Source organism: Micropterus salmoides, unplaced genomic scaffold (genome assembly GCF_014851395.1).
Source record: "Micropterus salmoides isolate LMB-PRFRI ecotype aquatic unplaced genomic scaffold, ASM1485139v1 Ms_hic_scaffold_4, whole genome shotgun sequence".
Lineage (NCBI taxonomy): Eukaryota > Metazoa > Chordata > Actinopteri > Centrarchiformes > Centrarchidae > Micropterus > Micropterus salmoides.
The window spans coordinates 4,037,244-4,053,635 of record NW_024043372.1 but is presented as its reverse complement, the minus strand read 5'-3'; the positions used below and the strand labels follow the sequence as shown (position 1 = coordinate 4,053,635).

Sequence of the window (16,392 nt, the reverse complement as noted above, 5' to 3'; positions counted from 1 at the left end):
CCTAACGCTTGTTCAGGTTCAACAGTGATGGAATCAGAAGTAGTTGAGGCATAATGATCATTATCCTAGTGACAGTAAACCATAAGGTCACTGGTGATGGTGCAGTGGATAAGACACACAGACCCGGGTTCTCCCTGTGCCCCTGCAGTGTGCGACCTCTGACACGCACAGCAACTGTACGACGCTTTGGACAACACCGTCAAGTAAATGTAAATGTTTTTGTTATGTGATTACGGAAATGATGTAATGAGTCCTTCCATTTTCCCAGCATATACAGTATATTTAGTTTACTATTGAATACTTTATCACTGCATTTCCTTTACATTTAAAAGTAAATAAAAACGAGCCTGAAAAATGCGTCGTCTGTGGGTTACAAATAGTAAAGTCCAATAAAAGCTTCCATTTATATCATTGTCCAGTAACTTAATAAGTTACAATTAGTTTTGTGGCAGTAAAAAAACAGAAACAGTAAGAACACACAGATACCACAACACACACAATATTCCACAAATATCAAAAGGAGATGTAAAAATACAGAATACATAAGTACTCCATGTTTTAGTACCACTAAGATAAAGGTAATATTTACCAGCGTGGTTGGTCTAGCTGATATTTTTCAGTACTGTTTAGCAGTGAAATGACAAAGGGGATGAAGGAGTGTTTGTGTTTGTGTGTGTTTTGTAGTAGGAAACTGAAGGCAGGGACAGGATGCATTCTGCTTTCTTTAACAACCGTTTGTTAAATAAATCAGACAGACTTTTCTGTTGAGTAGCCATTTCAATCAAAGCTCAGCTTATTATCAATTATAGTACTTGTATGATTTAGTGTTGACAGGATTTGTCAAGAGATCATTTTCTGCTCATGGTGTTGTTAAGTTTTAGCAGAAAGATTCTGGTGTATGGATCTTGTTAGATTGATAATCTGTCAGGTGATGCATCGACCACAACAACACCAGCAGTCCACTCTGTTACTGAACAATGATGCAGGTCGACCATGATGATAAAAAAAAGGCAGAAAAAAAAAAAGAAATTTAAAAGCAAAATGATAAATTAACTAATCAAACACGATGCAAACTAAAAAACAGACATAATGCCACTGCTGCAGGTCGCTAATGTGCCCAATCCAATCAGGAGAACTTACATGTCAGTGGTTGTAGTAGAGGTAAAGCAGGAAGAGGAGGGAAAGGAGAAAAAGATGTCAGGTCATACCAGGTGCGATACCAAGAGCATCACAGGCCGAAACGGCGGGAGCTACAGGGTCAGACTTTAGCTGCATTTCGACCAAAGGAACTATACCCCGGAACTAGGAACCTTTGGAGGAACTCACTGCGTTTCCCCCGCAGGGACCATATTTTCTATGTTATTATATAGCAGTAGCGATAGTAGATAGTGGTTACAAATAATGATGCCTGTGCATCGTGTACGGTGTATAGGCCTATGTCAGCTGGTTAATTTCTCTAATCTTCGCAGGTCTCTAGACCACGGTGGAAACCAGTCAAACAATCGAAACACGGCTTTTAAAAAGCCTGGCGTTAAGCAGGTGTAAACAATTCATGTCGCTCTCCAAGTGTACAAACACACCTGCATGTGTGTGATTTCACAGCATCTGGTGAGGCGCATGTGGAGGAGACTTCACCTATCAAAACCATGGTGGTACCGAATGACATCAGCACCAACAGGTGCGTTCACTGTTGCTTTACCTGGTCTGTGCTTTAAAATATACACCATGTCCGCATCTTCTATTGCAGCGGTTGTCAATAGCAGCCAGAACCGGTCCGCCAGCAATATTATCTGGCCCATGGCCAGACTGCTTTGACAGCAGAAAAAAATTAAAATAAATTGATAGTGACTGGTGCTGAAATAGATCTCAGTCACGACAGCAACAGTTACTCACATATTCACTTCCTCTTAAGTGATGGTGCCTCCAAAATAAGAGTGCGAGAATGTTTTTTTTTTGCAGCAATGCTTTATGTCGAGTTTATTGAGAGCTTTTACTTTGAAAAGTTCTGAAGTGTATTCAGACGAGACTCTGGCCTGCTTGCCACACCTCCGTCAGTAAACGTGATTGGATTCCCTGAATTTTCTCAGGAAAATGAAAATAAGCGTCCATAGGTTTATGAATGCGGATCAAATGTCGGGACGCGCACACACTGCAGCACAGTGAGCATGTGCAAAAGTGTCCTTATAATCAATTTGTTTAAAAATGTCTGCAGGATGTTGGGATCGATCATACAACTCTCCCAACGGGAGTCTCGAACTCTACAGACTAATCTAAACATGCACACAAGCATCCAAGGGTCTGAAATAATTAGAGTTTGTTCTGGTCCGCCATGTAACGGCAGGAAAAAAATTTGGCCTGATGCCAGACTTATTTGCAGACAGACTATTTGCACCTGTTAATATACCTGGGTGGTCTGCACAAGCAAAGTCTATATCTTTTATCAACATCTTGGTTAAGTTCAGATATTGCAGATTTTCATTCAATTTAACAATTCATGATTGACCAGTATAACACCTGTATGTGATTCTCACATTGTCAAATTGCTGATATGTAATTAAAGTCATACTTTCAAGGTGTTGTAACAGAAGACTAAACAGACAAGTAAGAACAGCTGGAGTCAAACCAAACCTGAAAGGACAGCTGGAGATCTTGATGAACAATATATATCAATTAACTGTTTAATGAAAACACTCACCAACAACAATAAGATGAATGTGGAATATCTGTCTTGGCTGAAGACGTGGAAAATCACAGGTGTAGTCTCCACTGTCGGTCACCTTCGTATTTCTGATGATGATGGAGGCGTTGCCGTACTTCAGCTCATCTTGAAAATGTGCGACCCGACCTTTGAACTGATGATCTTGACCTGGACGGCCGTTGTTGTAGTTAGAGCCTCTATCATAAAAGAAAATCTCCTTCGGACCATCTTTCTTCCAGTCAAAGACTTTTGACTCCACGTTCTCCTTGTTGCTGAGTGAACAGGGTAAAATGGCGTCACTCCCTTCTTTCACAACCACTCTGACGTCACCCGACCCTGAAAGAAAAAGTTTATTTTAGTCATTCTGTTCAAATAGAGATCAATCAGGTTCAGACAGAACATCAGATAACACATTTACATGTCACCTCAATGACTCTGAAACACCAGTTTATAAACACGTTAGTTAGTCGGCACATTATTTATGGAGATTTTTCATGTTGGCGTCATTTAAGAATATTTAAGTTGACATAAGAAACATGTCACATGACACAGACACTTTATTAGAGTTGTTTTGGTTTCAGACTGAGGGCTCAGTATGAACCAAGTATCTAAAGATCATAACTACTCAATAATGGAACGCTCAAATAATCTTTACTGCACATTCATTAAAAACAAAATTATATAATAAAGGTCATTGGAAACGAAAAACACAAGCTGACTGAGGGCTGGATTCAAAATCACACAGAAAAACTAAGTAAAACATTTTAATCACATGCTGACCCAACTTGCGTAACTTTCATCACAGCAAATGTGTGTTTGGACCCTGTGTGCCTGTATGCACTCCTGACAACATCTGGACATGCTCCTGATGAGACAGCGGATGGTGTCCTGGGCGTCCTCCTCCCAGACCTGGATCAGGGCATCAGTTCGCTCCTGTACGGTCTGTAGCGCTACTTGGCGGCGCCGATGTGAAAAGTCGGCTCCAGCCTGATTGACAGGTCGCTATGGTAATGGCCTGTCAATCATAGATAATCCCGCCCTGAAACATACTCTGCTTTGTGGTCCATTTTAAAATAAATGGGACCATAATTTACTAAATGAACATCATGTTGTCTTGAAGAAGACTTGAAACTAGCGACTGAGACCATAAACTCATCAGGAAAGTGTTTACTGAGGTAATAATTCAGCTGAGAAGTAAAAACATTTTCACATTATTTCTAATGGAGCAGGACTTCTTTTTGCAACCAGAAGAGTCGCCCCCTGTTGGATTTTCAACAGAATGCAGGTTTCAGGGACTTCCGCATCGGCTTCATATTGTAGACCGGAAGCTTCCCGCTTGTTATGTTAACTGTTGTTATTTATATGCCAACAATTATCCAGGTTATTTATACAGATGTATTTAATGCTTGTTATATTATTTCACAACCACACATACCTATTTGAAAAAAAAGTAAAATCATGTGGCAATAAAAAGACAATTTAAAAATAGAGACATTTGTTTTGTTCAGCTCAGAGTTAAACCTGCATGTCCTTCTTTTCTAATTCTTTGCAGTTCTGACAATATACTCAAATCAGAAATTTCATAATGTAAACTATTTGGTCTAAAGACTAATTTACCACAGTGCTGTATAGCCTACAGTGTGCGCACTGTTTTAGGAGGTGAGAGAGGTGAGATGCTGTATAAGACTGAAACAGAATTTATTCAACATATAGCAAATACATTATTTCAATGGCATTAAATGTACAATTTTGGCTGAAGAATACTGACATTTTACGAGGTCCTTAAGACCGGCAAAAACATAATTCTTTAATTTTTATTTTATTTTAATCAGTGCAAACACTGAGAACGTCATCTTGTGAAATCCATTAAGCCTTTGAGGCAGTATGCTTACATCTGGGCAGTGGAACAACAAAACACAAAAGATAAAAAGCAAATAAGACTATGGCATGTGGCCTCCTTAATTTCTAACTGAGTCCCTTAAAGCACTGACCACCTCCTCTATCCCTGTTATTTGAAAGAGGGAAAGTTTCATCTTTGCAAAGGCACGGTGTTCACCTGATCATCATGGCCACAGCGCTGCTGACTTTGTTAATGCGCGTGGACCACTTAGACTACTAGCTGAGGTCCAGCAAGGCTTGCTTTATTGCTGGCAGCTCTTCTGCGCAGTGAGTTTCAACTTTTTAAAGGTTTTCCTCATGTTTTCCTCCTTACATGTATGTGGTTTAGTAATATTCAGTAAATAATATAAAACTAAATAAATAACTCCTCAAGCTCGGGTCCTCTACCAGAGGCCTGGCAGTTTGAGGGTTCTGCTCAGTATCTTAGCTGTTCCTTGGGCTGCACTCTTCTGGACAGAGACCTCTGATGTTTTACCTGGAATCTGCTGTAGCCACTCTCCCAGTTTGGGGGTCACGGCCCCCAGCGCTCCGATCACCACTGTTGCTCTTACTTTCTACATCTTTTCTAGCTCCTCTTTCAGCCCTTGGTATTTCTCAAGCTTCTCGTGTTCCTTCTTCTTGATGTTGCTGTCGCTTGGGATCGCCACATCTGTCACTGCTCCCTTCTTCTGCTGTTTGTCGATCAACACGATGTGTGGTTGGTTAGCCATCACCAGTTTGTCAGTCTGGATTTTGAAGTCCCACAGGATCTTAGCTCGGTCATTCTCAACTACTTTAGGAGGTGTCTTCCATTTTGACCTTGACTTCCAGCCCATACTCATGGCAGATGTTCCTGTACACTATGCCAGCTACCTGGTTATGGCGTTGCAAGTACGCACTTCCTGCCTGCATCTTACACCCTGCTGTTATGTGCTGTACTGTCTCAGGGGCATCCTTGCACAGCCTCTCATTGGCTACAGTCCCAGGCGGGCTCTGTGTCTGACGGTCTAAAGGGGGTAGCCTCAGGGGTGCCACTCAAAAATAAAGTTTAATCTTCCCACCCCCTAAATGTGTTAATAATGTGACAAGAACTAAACTGACAAAATTTGGATGTATTCTAATAATATTTACTGGTAGCTCAGCACTGACAAAATCTTACAATATGCAACATTTTCCGATTTTAGTGTGTAATATTAACTTTAATATCACAAGTTAGAAAAATGCAAAAATCCTCAAAAAGAAGACCGATAGCTGCTAACAGTTACTTCAGAAGTTAATAATCAACAGTAAAGTATCCATAAGTGTCCAGAGAATGACCGTATTGCAGCTACATGTGTTTTCCAGCTCACACAGTAGCTGCAGATCATCTATGGAGCAGGCGAAACACATGTAGTACATGTAAACCAGACAGCCCTTCAGATAGACCTTCATTACGAAAGCATTGAAGTGGCTGAAGTGGGCAACTGTGGCTCGGGGTAGAGCGGAAGGTTGGTGGTGGGATCCCTGCTCCGCTGGTCTTTTGTGGTCTGCATGTTGAAGTGTCATTGGCCAAGATACTGATACTGCTCCTGTTTTAGCTACACTGGTCATAAACAGAGTCAACGCCTCTTACTGATGTCCACGTTCACATTTATTCTCCTCTGAAGAATCATAGAACACCGTGAAAACTAGAGGATAAACAAAACCGTTTCAAGCACAAAGCACCACCAAAACAACGTTTATATACTCTGTCTCTTATTTCTTATACAGACCGATACAATGTGTCTCACATTTTCCTGTAAACAACATTAAACAGTGCTTAATAATTAACTTAATAATTATTACCGTGTTCGCCTTGTAGACCAGCTGTAGAATAACAGACGGGAGCTTAAAAGTTCGCCTTCTCTGGCGCTACTCTCAGTACTTCCGAGTAACATGTCTAGTCATGTGAATAGTAATAAACCTTTCTCTTCATAAATTTAACAAGAGCAAGCTGGTGTTGTCATGGAAACGGGTTTACGCAGTGCGTGAATAATATACCTGAGACACACCCTCCGTCTAGTGTCATTGATTCCCGTAAGTTTCTTAGTCTAACGTGCATCTGCTGTCGCGACTTCTGCGCTGTAACGTCCCTCAGAGCATATTAACCACTTCTGTCACCTTCCCTGCACGGTGCTGTTATACAGAAACTCTGTGGCTACACTACAACTGTAAGCTGCTGTTAACCTCATAGGCTTACTGTCTATGGGATAAGTTAGGCTACACAAAGTAACACCGTCCCGACCGCCATGTTTACCAACAGAGTTTTCAGGTTTGTGCTCGTGGCGATGAAACTGACCAAAAAGAGAAAAGGCAAACGCTATCAATGTGAAATGAGTAACGTTACAGCTTTAAGAAGTTTTCTTACCTTGTTCATCCCCAAACGTTTGTCCAGACCGAGCGAGGAGGCACACAAGAGGAAGAAACTTCATGAAGTTAGTTGTCGAAGCCATTTTAACATTAAACATGACTTTAGCTTCACTGTAATGCCACTAATGGAGATTTAACGCGTGCCTTCCAACTAGTTCTGCCTGCCCCAATATCCAGAGTTCCGCCCTTGTGCCCCTCAATGATCGTTATCGCTAGAGGGGGGGGTGGAGATTTTAGGTGTCCCGGTCCGATCCTCTTACTCAGTGCAGTGTTATTCCAACCCCCGACTGGTAGAATGGGGAGGATCTGCGTGCTCGCCAGCGGGAGCGAGCGAGAGAATTTTGTTATTATTTATTCTCCTGCACATTAGCGGAGAATAAGATGATCCAGCTGTAGCTCTGTGTCTGTCCTCTCTGCTCCACCTGAAGCTGTGAGCTGCACTTTATCAGAGGCGCTGAAATTAACTTTTGGATTTGTGGTGAGGTTTAGGCAGCAGTGACGTGTCTGCGGCTGGCGTGGCTACATCTAATGTACGCCTACTCTTAATTTCGCTACATTTTCCATTCACACCTTTTATAACTTAACCACATGCAAAAAGTTTTGTTCTTCAGCGGTTCTTTGGGGTGGTTGAGGAGCAATGTAGCACCTCTACCATGTAAAGAACCAGCTCAGCTCCTGTATGGTTCTTAAGAGGTTTTATAAACTCTCTTTTTAGTCTTTTGAAGAAACAACAACACTTACAGAATGTATATTTCCTGATGATAACATATTAAAGCAGTGGTTCTCAACCTTTTTTCCTGCAAACTCCCCCAACATGTCTAAGGTTCTTTGCAAGTGCACTGGAAAGGAAGCAAACAATACTGTAAAGTTAGGTTACATGTTGCTTTAATTTATATAAGCTATTTATCATATTTACTGACCTTTATCTAAGACTTCGTCGTCAAATGATTATAGATGGGCTGGAGGAATAAAGTATGTTCTTTGAGAAAAAGCTAAATAGGCCTACCACAGTATATAAATATGCCCTGAATTGTTTATTTCACAAAAGGCATTTATGGTGGGTAGAAAAGTGACACTTCTTTAAATTAAATGAAAATTAGAATTATAGGATGTTTTTGTAGCCTTCTGTCTATATAGCCTTATACAACCCAACAAAGTATCTTACACTCTTAACCCGAATTAGTTGACTTTACTCGCAAATCGCGTGGAAACCCGTTGCCTTAAACCACTTTAGTTTTTACACAAGCTGAAACTAAACATGTTGAGTTGTATTAACATGGAACCCTAACTTTTTACACAGGATGAAACTAAACATGTTGAGTTGTATTAACATGGAACTTTAAGTTTAGTATTTATATTTATTAGTAGTGTGTTCTCAAAATCATTAGATAAAACTAGCTATTATGACTTGTTATTGCTACTCATCATTTAACACAATTACTGTATTTTCCTCTAAATTAATTAGCTTTTGATTTTTAAAACAAATATTTTATAAAAAATTTTCAATTAAATTGGATGGATGGAAAAAAAGAAACACCTCTTAATGCTTCCATGCATTTTATTTTATTTTTAAATGGCAAAACACAGCCAAACATCAGGTAAACATCAACAATCAAAACATCAATTATCCAATCTAAAACTATTAATCTTAAAAAGGTCATTTCAAATCATTGAAACAATTGTGTGTGGATGTTGTCTGTGTTGTCTTGTGTGTGTGGGTGTTGCCTTGTGTGTGTGGGTGTTGCCTTGTGTGTGTGGGTGTTGCCTTGTGTGTGTGGGTGTTGCCGTGTGTGTGTGGGTGTTGCCTTGTGTGTGTCTGTGTTGCCATGTGTGTGTGGGTGTTGCCTTGTCCGTGTCTGTGTTGCCGTGTGTGTGGGTGTTGTCCGTGTCTGTGTTGCCGTGTGTGTGGGTGTTGTCCGTGTCTGTGTTGCCGTGTGTGTGGGTGTTGTCCGTGTCTGTGTTGCCGTGTGTGTGGGTGTTGTCCGTGTCTGTGTTGCCGTGTGTGTTGCCCGTGTCTGTGTTGCCGTGTGTGGGTGTATGTGTCTCTAATTTACAAGATAAAACCATAGATGTCCCCTGAGTGGTAAATCCATAAACAAAATAAAATTTACCAGAAACACCCACTCAAATGTACAAGAAAACGCAAACAAACAGGATCTGTTCTGATCATCTGCCTAAATGAAGGAAGGACAGAGCATGAACCAACAGACTATCATATGAGAACAATCTACATAGACTGGTGAAGAACTAGAACAATAATGTCTTAGGCCTATGTCTTTCTGCTACAAGTCACATCCTTCAGCATGATTCCTACAGCAATTAAGTGTGTGTCAGTGTTGTTTGTGTGTGTTGTGTGTGGGTGTTGTACGTGTGTGTCTGCGTTTTACGTGTGTCTGTTCGTCTGCTTGTTTTACAGAAAATAAAAAGGTTTACCCCACAGGTAAGAAAGTATTTTACTAGTGTGGCAAAAAGAAAAATGTAGTCAACCGCCTCTTACAGTAGACTTGACCTCTCTTTTTACATTGCGAGCTGATTTTTCAAACTCTGTAGCTTTGGCTTTAGGTCAGTCTGGCCTAACAATAGCAATACCTGTTGGATGAACTGAAATGTGAGCTTCATGGTCTTGGGGTAGTTAAGATGGAGTGCATACATGAGTCCAAACAGAATGCACATTGCTTTTGGCAGATCTTGAATGTTCTCCATTACAACTTCTCCCTCAATGACGATTTTCAACGAGGCTGGACTGAGATGCTGGGAAGACGTGAGCACAGCACCTTCACGCTCAATAAGAAGCTTCCCAACGTCAAGGTCACGAAAATAATCATCATCATCAGATTCCTAAATAAAGAATAACAGAAGAGCACAATCATTACATTATATTTCTCATTTGAAAAACAACTTTAATCAATATAAGAGTGTCATGGTGAAAAATAAATAATGGTAAAAAAATATAAGAAAGCAAGAGCTTACTTACAAAGCTTGCTTTGAAGAAGTTTGTAGGGTTGTCCCCAAGGATGATAGGAAGCCCTCTGAGCACTTGTGTCCGGATCGTAGTTGGCTCTGTAGTCTTTTGAGAATTAAACACAGTACAACAAGTTAGCTAGCTAAAATAAAAAACAAATAATGATCTATAAGAAAGCTTAAAAAAAACAAGCAATGTTTTGATTGAATTATACAACTAATAGAGTAGCATTGTGATATGATGTTTATACAAAACCTGAGATAAACAACGCCAAGTACAGAATGTGTATGGACTTACATTGGTCTGTTGTGAAATCTGTGTCAACAACTGTCCAACATTCCCTCTCTTGGATTGAAATAACTCGAGGAAACGAGGACTGTGCCGGTCGATGCTCTCATAGAACTCCTGTTTGAGGTTCTTGCCCACAATCCTGCTGAACTCCATGAACACCTGAAAAACACAGAGAACAAAAAAACTGAACTTAGATCAACTGAACTATACAAGGCAGCTAAGCCATCTGCAAAGTAGTGCTGAAAAACATCATGAATGTCCTTTTTATATGATTTGCAATGTTGATGAAAAACATCATGCCCCAAATTAAAAATACCAATGTTTTCCTTAAAGAGGACAAGAGAAATATACATCTAGAAACAATATATAATAATAGAAAGATAGTTATTTGTTATGTTCTTTCTTAAACATACTTGATCTTCAGTGAAAAGGGCAGGCCAGCGTTTCACCATCATGCTTATAGCGGGTTCCGACTCCACTACCTCTTTTCTTCTCAGAGAAAAGGTCTGATCCATCTTCTGTTTCACAAGAGGTCCATTTGGTGTTCTCTTCTGCATTTCATCAACCACCTTTACAGGCCCCCTCCAGTGCTGCCTGATCAAATCCATCCGGAAAGTTGGGCAAGTAGTTGATTTCACCTTTGTTTGCCTTCTTGATGCGCTTGTTAGCTGGTTGTCCTGCTGAATGCCTTCCCCGCTTACCTGCATTTACTGAAACATCAAGGCATCCTGATTGCCTACGCTTTGTTCGATAATTACCCATTTTATGCTTAAGGCTATTTTTCCAACCACAACAGCGAGTGGTTGAGCCTCGCTCCTGGAGACAAGGGTGCTTGTTTATCAGTGCTGCTGCAACACTTTCGAACTGAGCAGCAGTTGGGTATGCTGTGTAGCTATACATGCTCTCTGCCAATCTTTCAAGTATCTCGTGTTTTAGTTCTTTTGATACTTTAAGGTATGTACCCTCACTCATAAACAGCAGATCTGCTTGCCTAAGTCTATACTCTACATCCACAGACATGGTAGGGATATCAAAAAATTCTGGCCACTGTTTATGTCGCTCCTGAGATGAGTGTGAGAGTAGGTCTGTATCTGCTGTACTGGGGGTGTCACTGAAGACTTCATCAGATGAGACAGGTACCAGCTCAAGGACAGGCATGACTTTAACTGTTGGTTTTTCTGGAAGTTCTTCAGTAGCTGTCAGATTGCATAGTTCATTATTGAATTCAGGGTCTTGGTATTGGAGACTAAAGTTATAATGAAGTCCCAGTGATTCTTTAAGCTTGCTTATCAAATCTTCAACTGTAGAGGGCCTTGTGGTTAGGATGACTTTTCTTATATCCGCCTCTGTTAGAATGACCCTCAAGGTCATCTTCTGGTTTGCAGTCATCTTGGGAATAGAAACAATAATTAGGTCATTAGAAATATAAATATCCAAAAGGCCATTCAATTGCTGAGCATAGAAAATAGTGACTGTCCCTTTAGATTAAAGTGGTAAATCCATTAAAAAAAACCCCGTATAATTCACAAGAAATCCCCACTTAAATGTGTAAGAAAAACATTTACAAAAAAAGTCACAAATTTAGGGAAAAATAAAAACTTCTCAGAGACTGTATCATTATACATTTCAACATGAGCTCTAAAATAAGCTACAAAATGTTCCATTACAGCCTAGATTTATTGCAGAGATCACACTGTGGCTTCTTAACAGAGAATATAACGCCTGAGGGTCACTACCAAATTATCGCCATATCTGTACGCTGAAAGAGGGAAAACATCATTCAGCTCTTTCAGCTGCACCACACACAGAGAGGGGTTACTGCTGTCACAGATGAGTTCGAAAGATCTCAAATGCTCATGGTACCATGCAGTCATCTCATTGCAAACAAACAGGATCTCAGTGTTAAGTGCCACTATCTGTTTGATCTGTCTAAATGAAGGGAGGCCAGCACATGAACCAACAGAGACTATCATGTCAGCACAATATCTAATTCCATCTACATAGACTGATGATGCAACAAGATCTGATGTAAGCTGAGGAACTCTCTGGCAGAAAACCTGTTGGACATTCTCAGGATAAGATGTGATCGATGCTGTAGTGACCTTGTCCATTTCAATTGAAGGCTTGAAAAATGAACTTGTGTCCAAATAGTAAGCCATCATTTTCTGATGCTTAACAGCCAATGTAAGAGCTACATTTTTGAAGTTGTGGGCATTACGAATGACCCGTTTGAAGAATTTGTGTTTTCCCTCAAACCGCATTGTCCAAACATCTGAAAGGGGACCAAATGCTTTGATCATCTCAGGGTAATGCTCAATATAGTGGTGTTTTGGCCGTAATCTAAAATTTGGAAAAGTTGTTTGCAACAAGTCTCTATGTTCTGACACTTTGCAGTCAAGGAAATGCACCGACTCTTCAGTGTGCTTTGTTGCGACAGCCAACTCAACAATGTCTTTTAGGAGCAGCAGAATGCCTGATTAGGGCCCAGTTCTCATGGCCATTGCCACCTATGGTCCCTTTGGTAGAGAAGCCATGGGCAATTGGCTGAGGCTGGTCAGTTTTGTCATGAAAAGCATATTCAAAGGTTTTCATGGCATGGTTCAGTGTTTCTATGGTGAAATATTTCTTAGAAATCATGTCTGAAATGCAGAGGGATAACTCAATAGGAACAATGCCTTCCAAAAGGTCATGGAGGATGTCAGGGGGGTACCCACGGACAACATGAAAGTGCTCCAGGCCGTCACTCAATACACACCCTCCTTTCACACCATACTCTTTTGCCACAGTGGGATCATGCTTTACCTCCTGCACCTGCTGGTTGTGAGTGTCTATAGTGCGGTGTTCAAAAGCACCTGAATTTACCTCCTTGCCTTGCACCTCGCCTCTCGTCGCCATACAGAACCTGCAGAATCTGTCCACCATAAAGCTTTCGAAGAATCCTGCCAGAGAATGAGCAGCCAGGTTATCAGCAGCCACATATAAAACTGTACCTTTGACAGATTCTCCCAACTTCTCAACATATACACCATGTTGCTCCAAAGAAGCCAGATCATGAATGAGAGGGCGGAGAATTTTAGCGTAGCCAAATTCTTTTACATGAGAGGATTTACACAAAACAGCAAGCTGAATGGAGTGGAGTGTGGATCTGTATTTTGGTGGCACATTAGCTATCACCCAATAAACTGCACTCATTTTGTGTTTCTTTCTCGATGTTCCTAAAGGATTGGACACTTCAAAATCATCTGTATAAAGTCCAACAGCGGGACATTGTCATTACAGTACGAGCCATCTCTGTATGAACTGTACTCATGTTGCACATGCTTTTGGACGGGAAGAGCTTTGTCCAAAATATCTGCCCTATTCAACATCTTCTGTAGCATTGGATGCAAAGGAACATATACAGCGCTAGATTTTTTTCCTCTTTCAATAATGTACTCCACTGGTTTAACCTCTGTGAAGTTTTTATTCACATATGCTGCTCTCCTTTTTGTTGTTGATAAGGGGCCATCCTTGCCACAGAATTTCATGATCACATTGCCCTTTGCGGCAGCCCTTACTAACTCTTCCACAACTGAATCATCTACATCTGTCTGTTGTTTCAGAATGTCCTTGAGTGCATTATGCAGCAGTGGCTGGGATAGTTCACACATCTGTAACAGCTGTTCTATGACTTCTTGTACCGTACTTTCTGGAATGTGTAGGACTGTTTGCATCTTTAAAAAAAGAGCTGCTAGGTTGTGCTCCAGCTGTTTCTCTAGATCATTAAGATCTTCATTGGTAGAATCCTCACTGTCTTCTGATTCAAGGGTGTCATTTGGAGGCTCATGTTCTTCTTGGGCCATTTCATTAGTTACACTACTAGAGACTATTTCTGGCCTAAACATCCTCCAGTTGTGTGTTCTGTGCTCCTTACTTCTGTGTGCATTAAATGTAGAATACACATCTGTGTGAAAGTTACAGCCATTATATGGGCACTGGACTCTGTGATTTACCTTTAAATGTGTACTGCGCAGGTGAGTGAGAAAGACTGCTTCTGTGCATGGTGCAGAAAAATCACATGACTGACAGTGAAAGGTTACTTGGGAAGTTTCACTCAGTTGTGCACCCTGGGTTTTCTGGTGAATCTTTGCTAAGTGGACCTTAAGTGCATTAATGGAGTTGAATGTGCACACACATTGTTGGTGTAAGCAGGGAAATGGGACAGTTCTACCAAAGTTTCCGTGTTTTAAACGATAATGTTTTAAAAGGTAACCCCTTTTCTCACACATAAACTCACAGTACTTACACTTCCACAGCATCCTAACACCACAAGGATCTGTAAAATAGAAAACAAGAAAACGTTTAGCTCAACGACTCAGTTCAACAATGTCACTGTTAAATACTATAAGGTAATAGAACCGAAACGACGCCTGTTTTACAGAGAAAACCGGCATGTGTCAGCTTCGTGGTGTTTTGTCTTTGCACACCAGAAACGTGTCTGACGCGGCGCTGCTGCTGCTGCTAGCCTTGTCTGTAACTTTACATATGGATGTTTCCCATAGATTTACTGCACTCAAGCAGTAATACACTTCATGTTAAACATAAATATATACTGATTTGATTACAGCAAAGACAACGTCGGCAGTATTGACGGCAAAAAAGGCTACAAAATATTCCGTTCTGTATTTACAGGTGCAATATTTGAAAATCGATAATTATTCATTACTATTTACACCATCACAGCGAGAGCTAATTTACACTCCTTTGCAGTCGAGCAAACTCGCCGATATGTGAGCAATCCTTAGACTGTTAACACTAAGCTAACTTTAACATTCAGATGACACTTTTTTGAGTAACTTAGCTAGCTAGTGTTAGCAATAAGCATGTATTAACACCATGCACAGGTTCAAACAGTAACATTAGACGGGGGAAAAAAGTTGCGTCAACAAATTATCTGCAAGCTTTTGGGTATTAAAAATTCCCACAAAGATAAGTAGGCTACAATAGTTATTTTAAATACTAACCATTCCACTTGCAGTAATGTTGCTTCCTAGTCAGGGTACCTTCTGCTGCCGAGGCCTGTGCTCGTCCCGCCAGGTGTAGAGCCTCTTGGACGCACGTTAGACTCAGGTCTTTTCACGTGACCAGGCAGGTTTTTGAATTAGCCCCTCCCCTTCCTTATGAAACTAAACATACCAAGTTATCTCTACTAAACATGATTAGTGCAATTAATCTTTCAGCTAAATAGTACAAACAACTAATGTTGTTTAGTAATGATAGCAGGTTTTGACAAAACATAAAGTAATGATCACTCGTAAGTTTAATTAGAAACAAAATCTGGGTTTACAGTGTACTTTCAATTGCTTTCTGCCAGAGTGCCAGATTACCTTCCACATGTCCTGTATGTAGAGATGCATCTGTAATAGTGTGCACCATATACACAGTAATAGTACAGTAATGTAAAGTAACAATATGGTAACATGGCTTTGTGTGTAAACTGATGATTGTGCTAAGAAATACCAAGACAAGATGGTTGTTCTGAGTGACTAACCCTGAGAGTTGAACATTCAAAAACATATAACGTAACATTGTATAAAAACAAATGTTACAACAGAACTTGTGTCAAGCATAAAGCAGGTTAGTTTACATTGGTCTGGTTTCAAACAGTTAATGCAAAGCGGATCGTTAACTCCTGAAAAATACACTACGATTCACTGCAGTAGCCAAGCAGCTGTAGCACACTGTAGAAATTGTAGAATCACACTTTCTTATGAACATTATTAGATCTTTAAACCATGACTAAGCTTACTTTTGGCATGTATACTTCAAAAATATCTTACAACGGTCAGTCTGCCATTTACAGCATGATTAGATCTTAACCTTGAGTGACATTAACTAATACCAGCAAATATGTTACGTTGGTAGTATTAACTTTACATAACAACTGCTTAGCACAAAAACAAAACGCTAAACACATTGTTTTCATAGACCTTTATAGACAAGATTCTGTGCCAACAAAAGTAATTTAAATGTACATCGTTGCCCTCCTTGGTCTCAATAGGGTGATACTACACTGCTCAAAAAAATAAAGGGAACACTAAAATAACACATCCTAGATCTGAATGAATGAAATATAATCTCATTAAATACTCCTTTCTTTTCATAGTTGAATGTGATGACAACAAAATCACACAAA

At 40.2% G+C, this 16,392-nt stretch overlaps 2 protein-coding genes across 11 annotated transcripts in view; both read right to left on the bottom strand.

The window, feature by feature from the left end:
- Window positions 1-16,392, bottom strand: part of LOC119886073 (butyrophilin-like protein 10) — a 72,775-nt gene that overhangs the window by 39,158 nt on the left and 17,225 nt on the right. For 2 of the 9 annotated variants that reach the window (XR_005441425.1, XM_038696589.1), the window contains exons 1-2: window positions 6,963-7,252; window positions 2,696-3,034 (exon numbers count right to left, since the gene is read on the bottom strand). The exons of 1 other annotated variant lie outside the window; for it this stretch is intronic. Coding sequence is in view for 7 of the 8 variants with exons in the window: in XM_038696589.1 (XP_038552517.1) it covers window positions 2,696-3,034; window positions 6,963-7,062 (439 nt within the window). In the remaining variant the exon portion in view is untranslated. Of the gene's footprint in view, window positions 1-2,695; window positions 3,035-6,188; window positions 6,244-6,962; window positions 7,261-16,392 lie in introns of those variants that run through there. 6 more of the 9 variants (XM_038696585.1, XM_038696582.1, XM_038696584.1 and 3 more) reach the window with 6 other exon arrangements.
- On the bottom strand, window positions 8,985-13,461 carry LOC119886087. Of its 2 annotated transcripts, none has more exons than XM_038696619.1 (4): window positions 13,080-13,461; window positions 10,224-10,376; window positions 9,939-10,031; window positions 8,985-9,802 (listed from the first exon to the last, which is right to left on the bottom strand). In XM_038696619.1, exons 1-4 carry the CDS (start codon window positions 13,407-13,409, stop codon window positions 9,482-9,484), a joined length of 897 nt encoding a protein of 298 aa, XP_038552547.1. In that variant the 5' UTR covers window positions 13,410-13,461; the 3' UTR covers window positions 8,985-9,481. The 2 variants fall into 2 exon arrangements, with proteins under 2 accessions (XP_038552547.1, XP_038552548.1); XM_038696620.1 differs by lacking the exon at window positions 13,080-13,461 and adding an exon at window positions 10,631-11,678.

What these genes read in the sequence shown, in the direction of transcription:
- LOC119886087 (XM_038696619.1), bottom strand. Translation starts at nt 13,409, where the DNA reads ATGAGTGCAGTTTATTGGGTGATAGCTAATGTGCCACCAAAATACAGA. An exon ending in AGATTTCACAACAGACCAAT is followed by an intron (nt 10,032 to 10,223) that starts GTAAGTCCATAC and finishes AATTCTCAAAAG; the next exon opens with ACTACAGAGCCAACTACGAT. An exon ending in ACTTCTTCAAAGCAAGCTTT is followed by an intron (nt 9,803 to 9,938) that starts GTAAGTAAGCTC and finishes TTCTTTATTTAG; the next exon opens with GAATCTGATGATGATGATTA.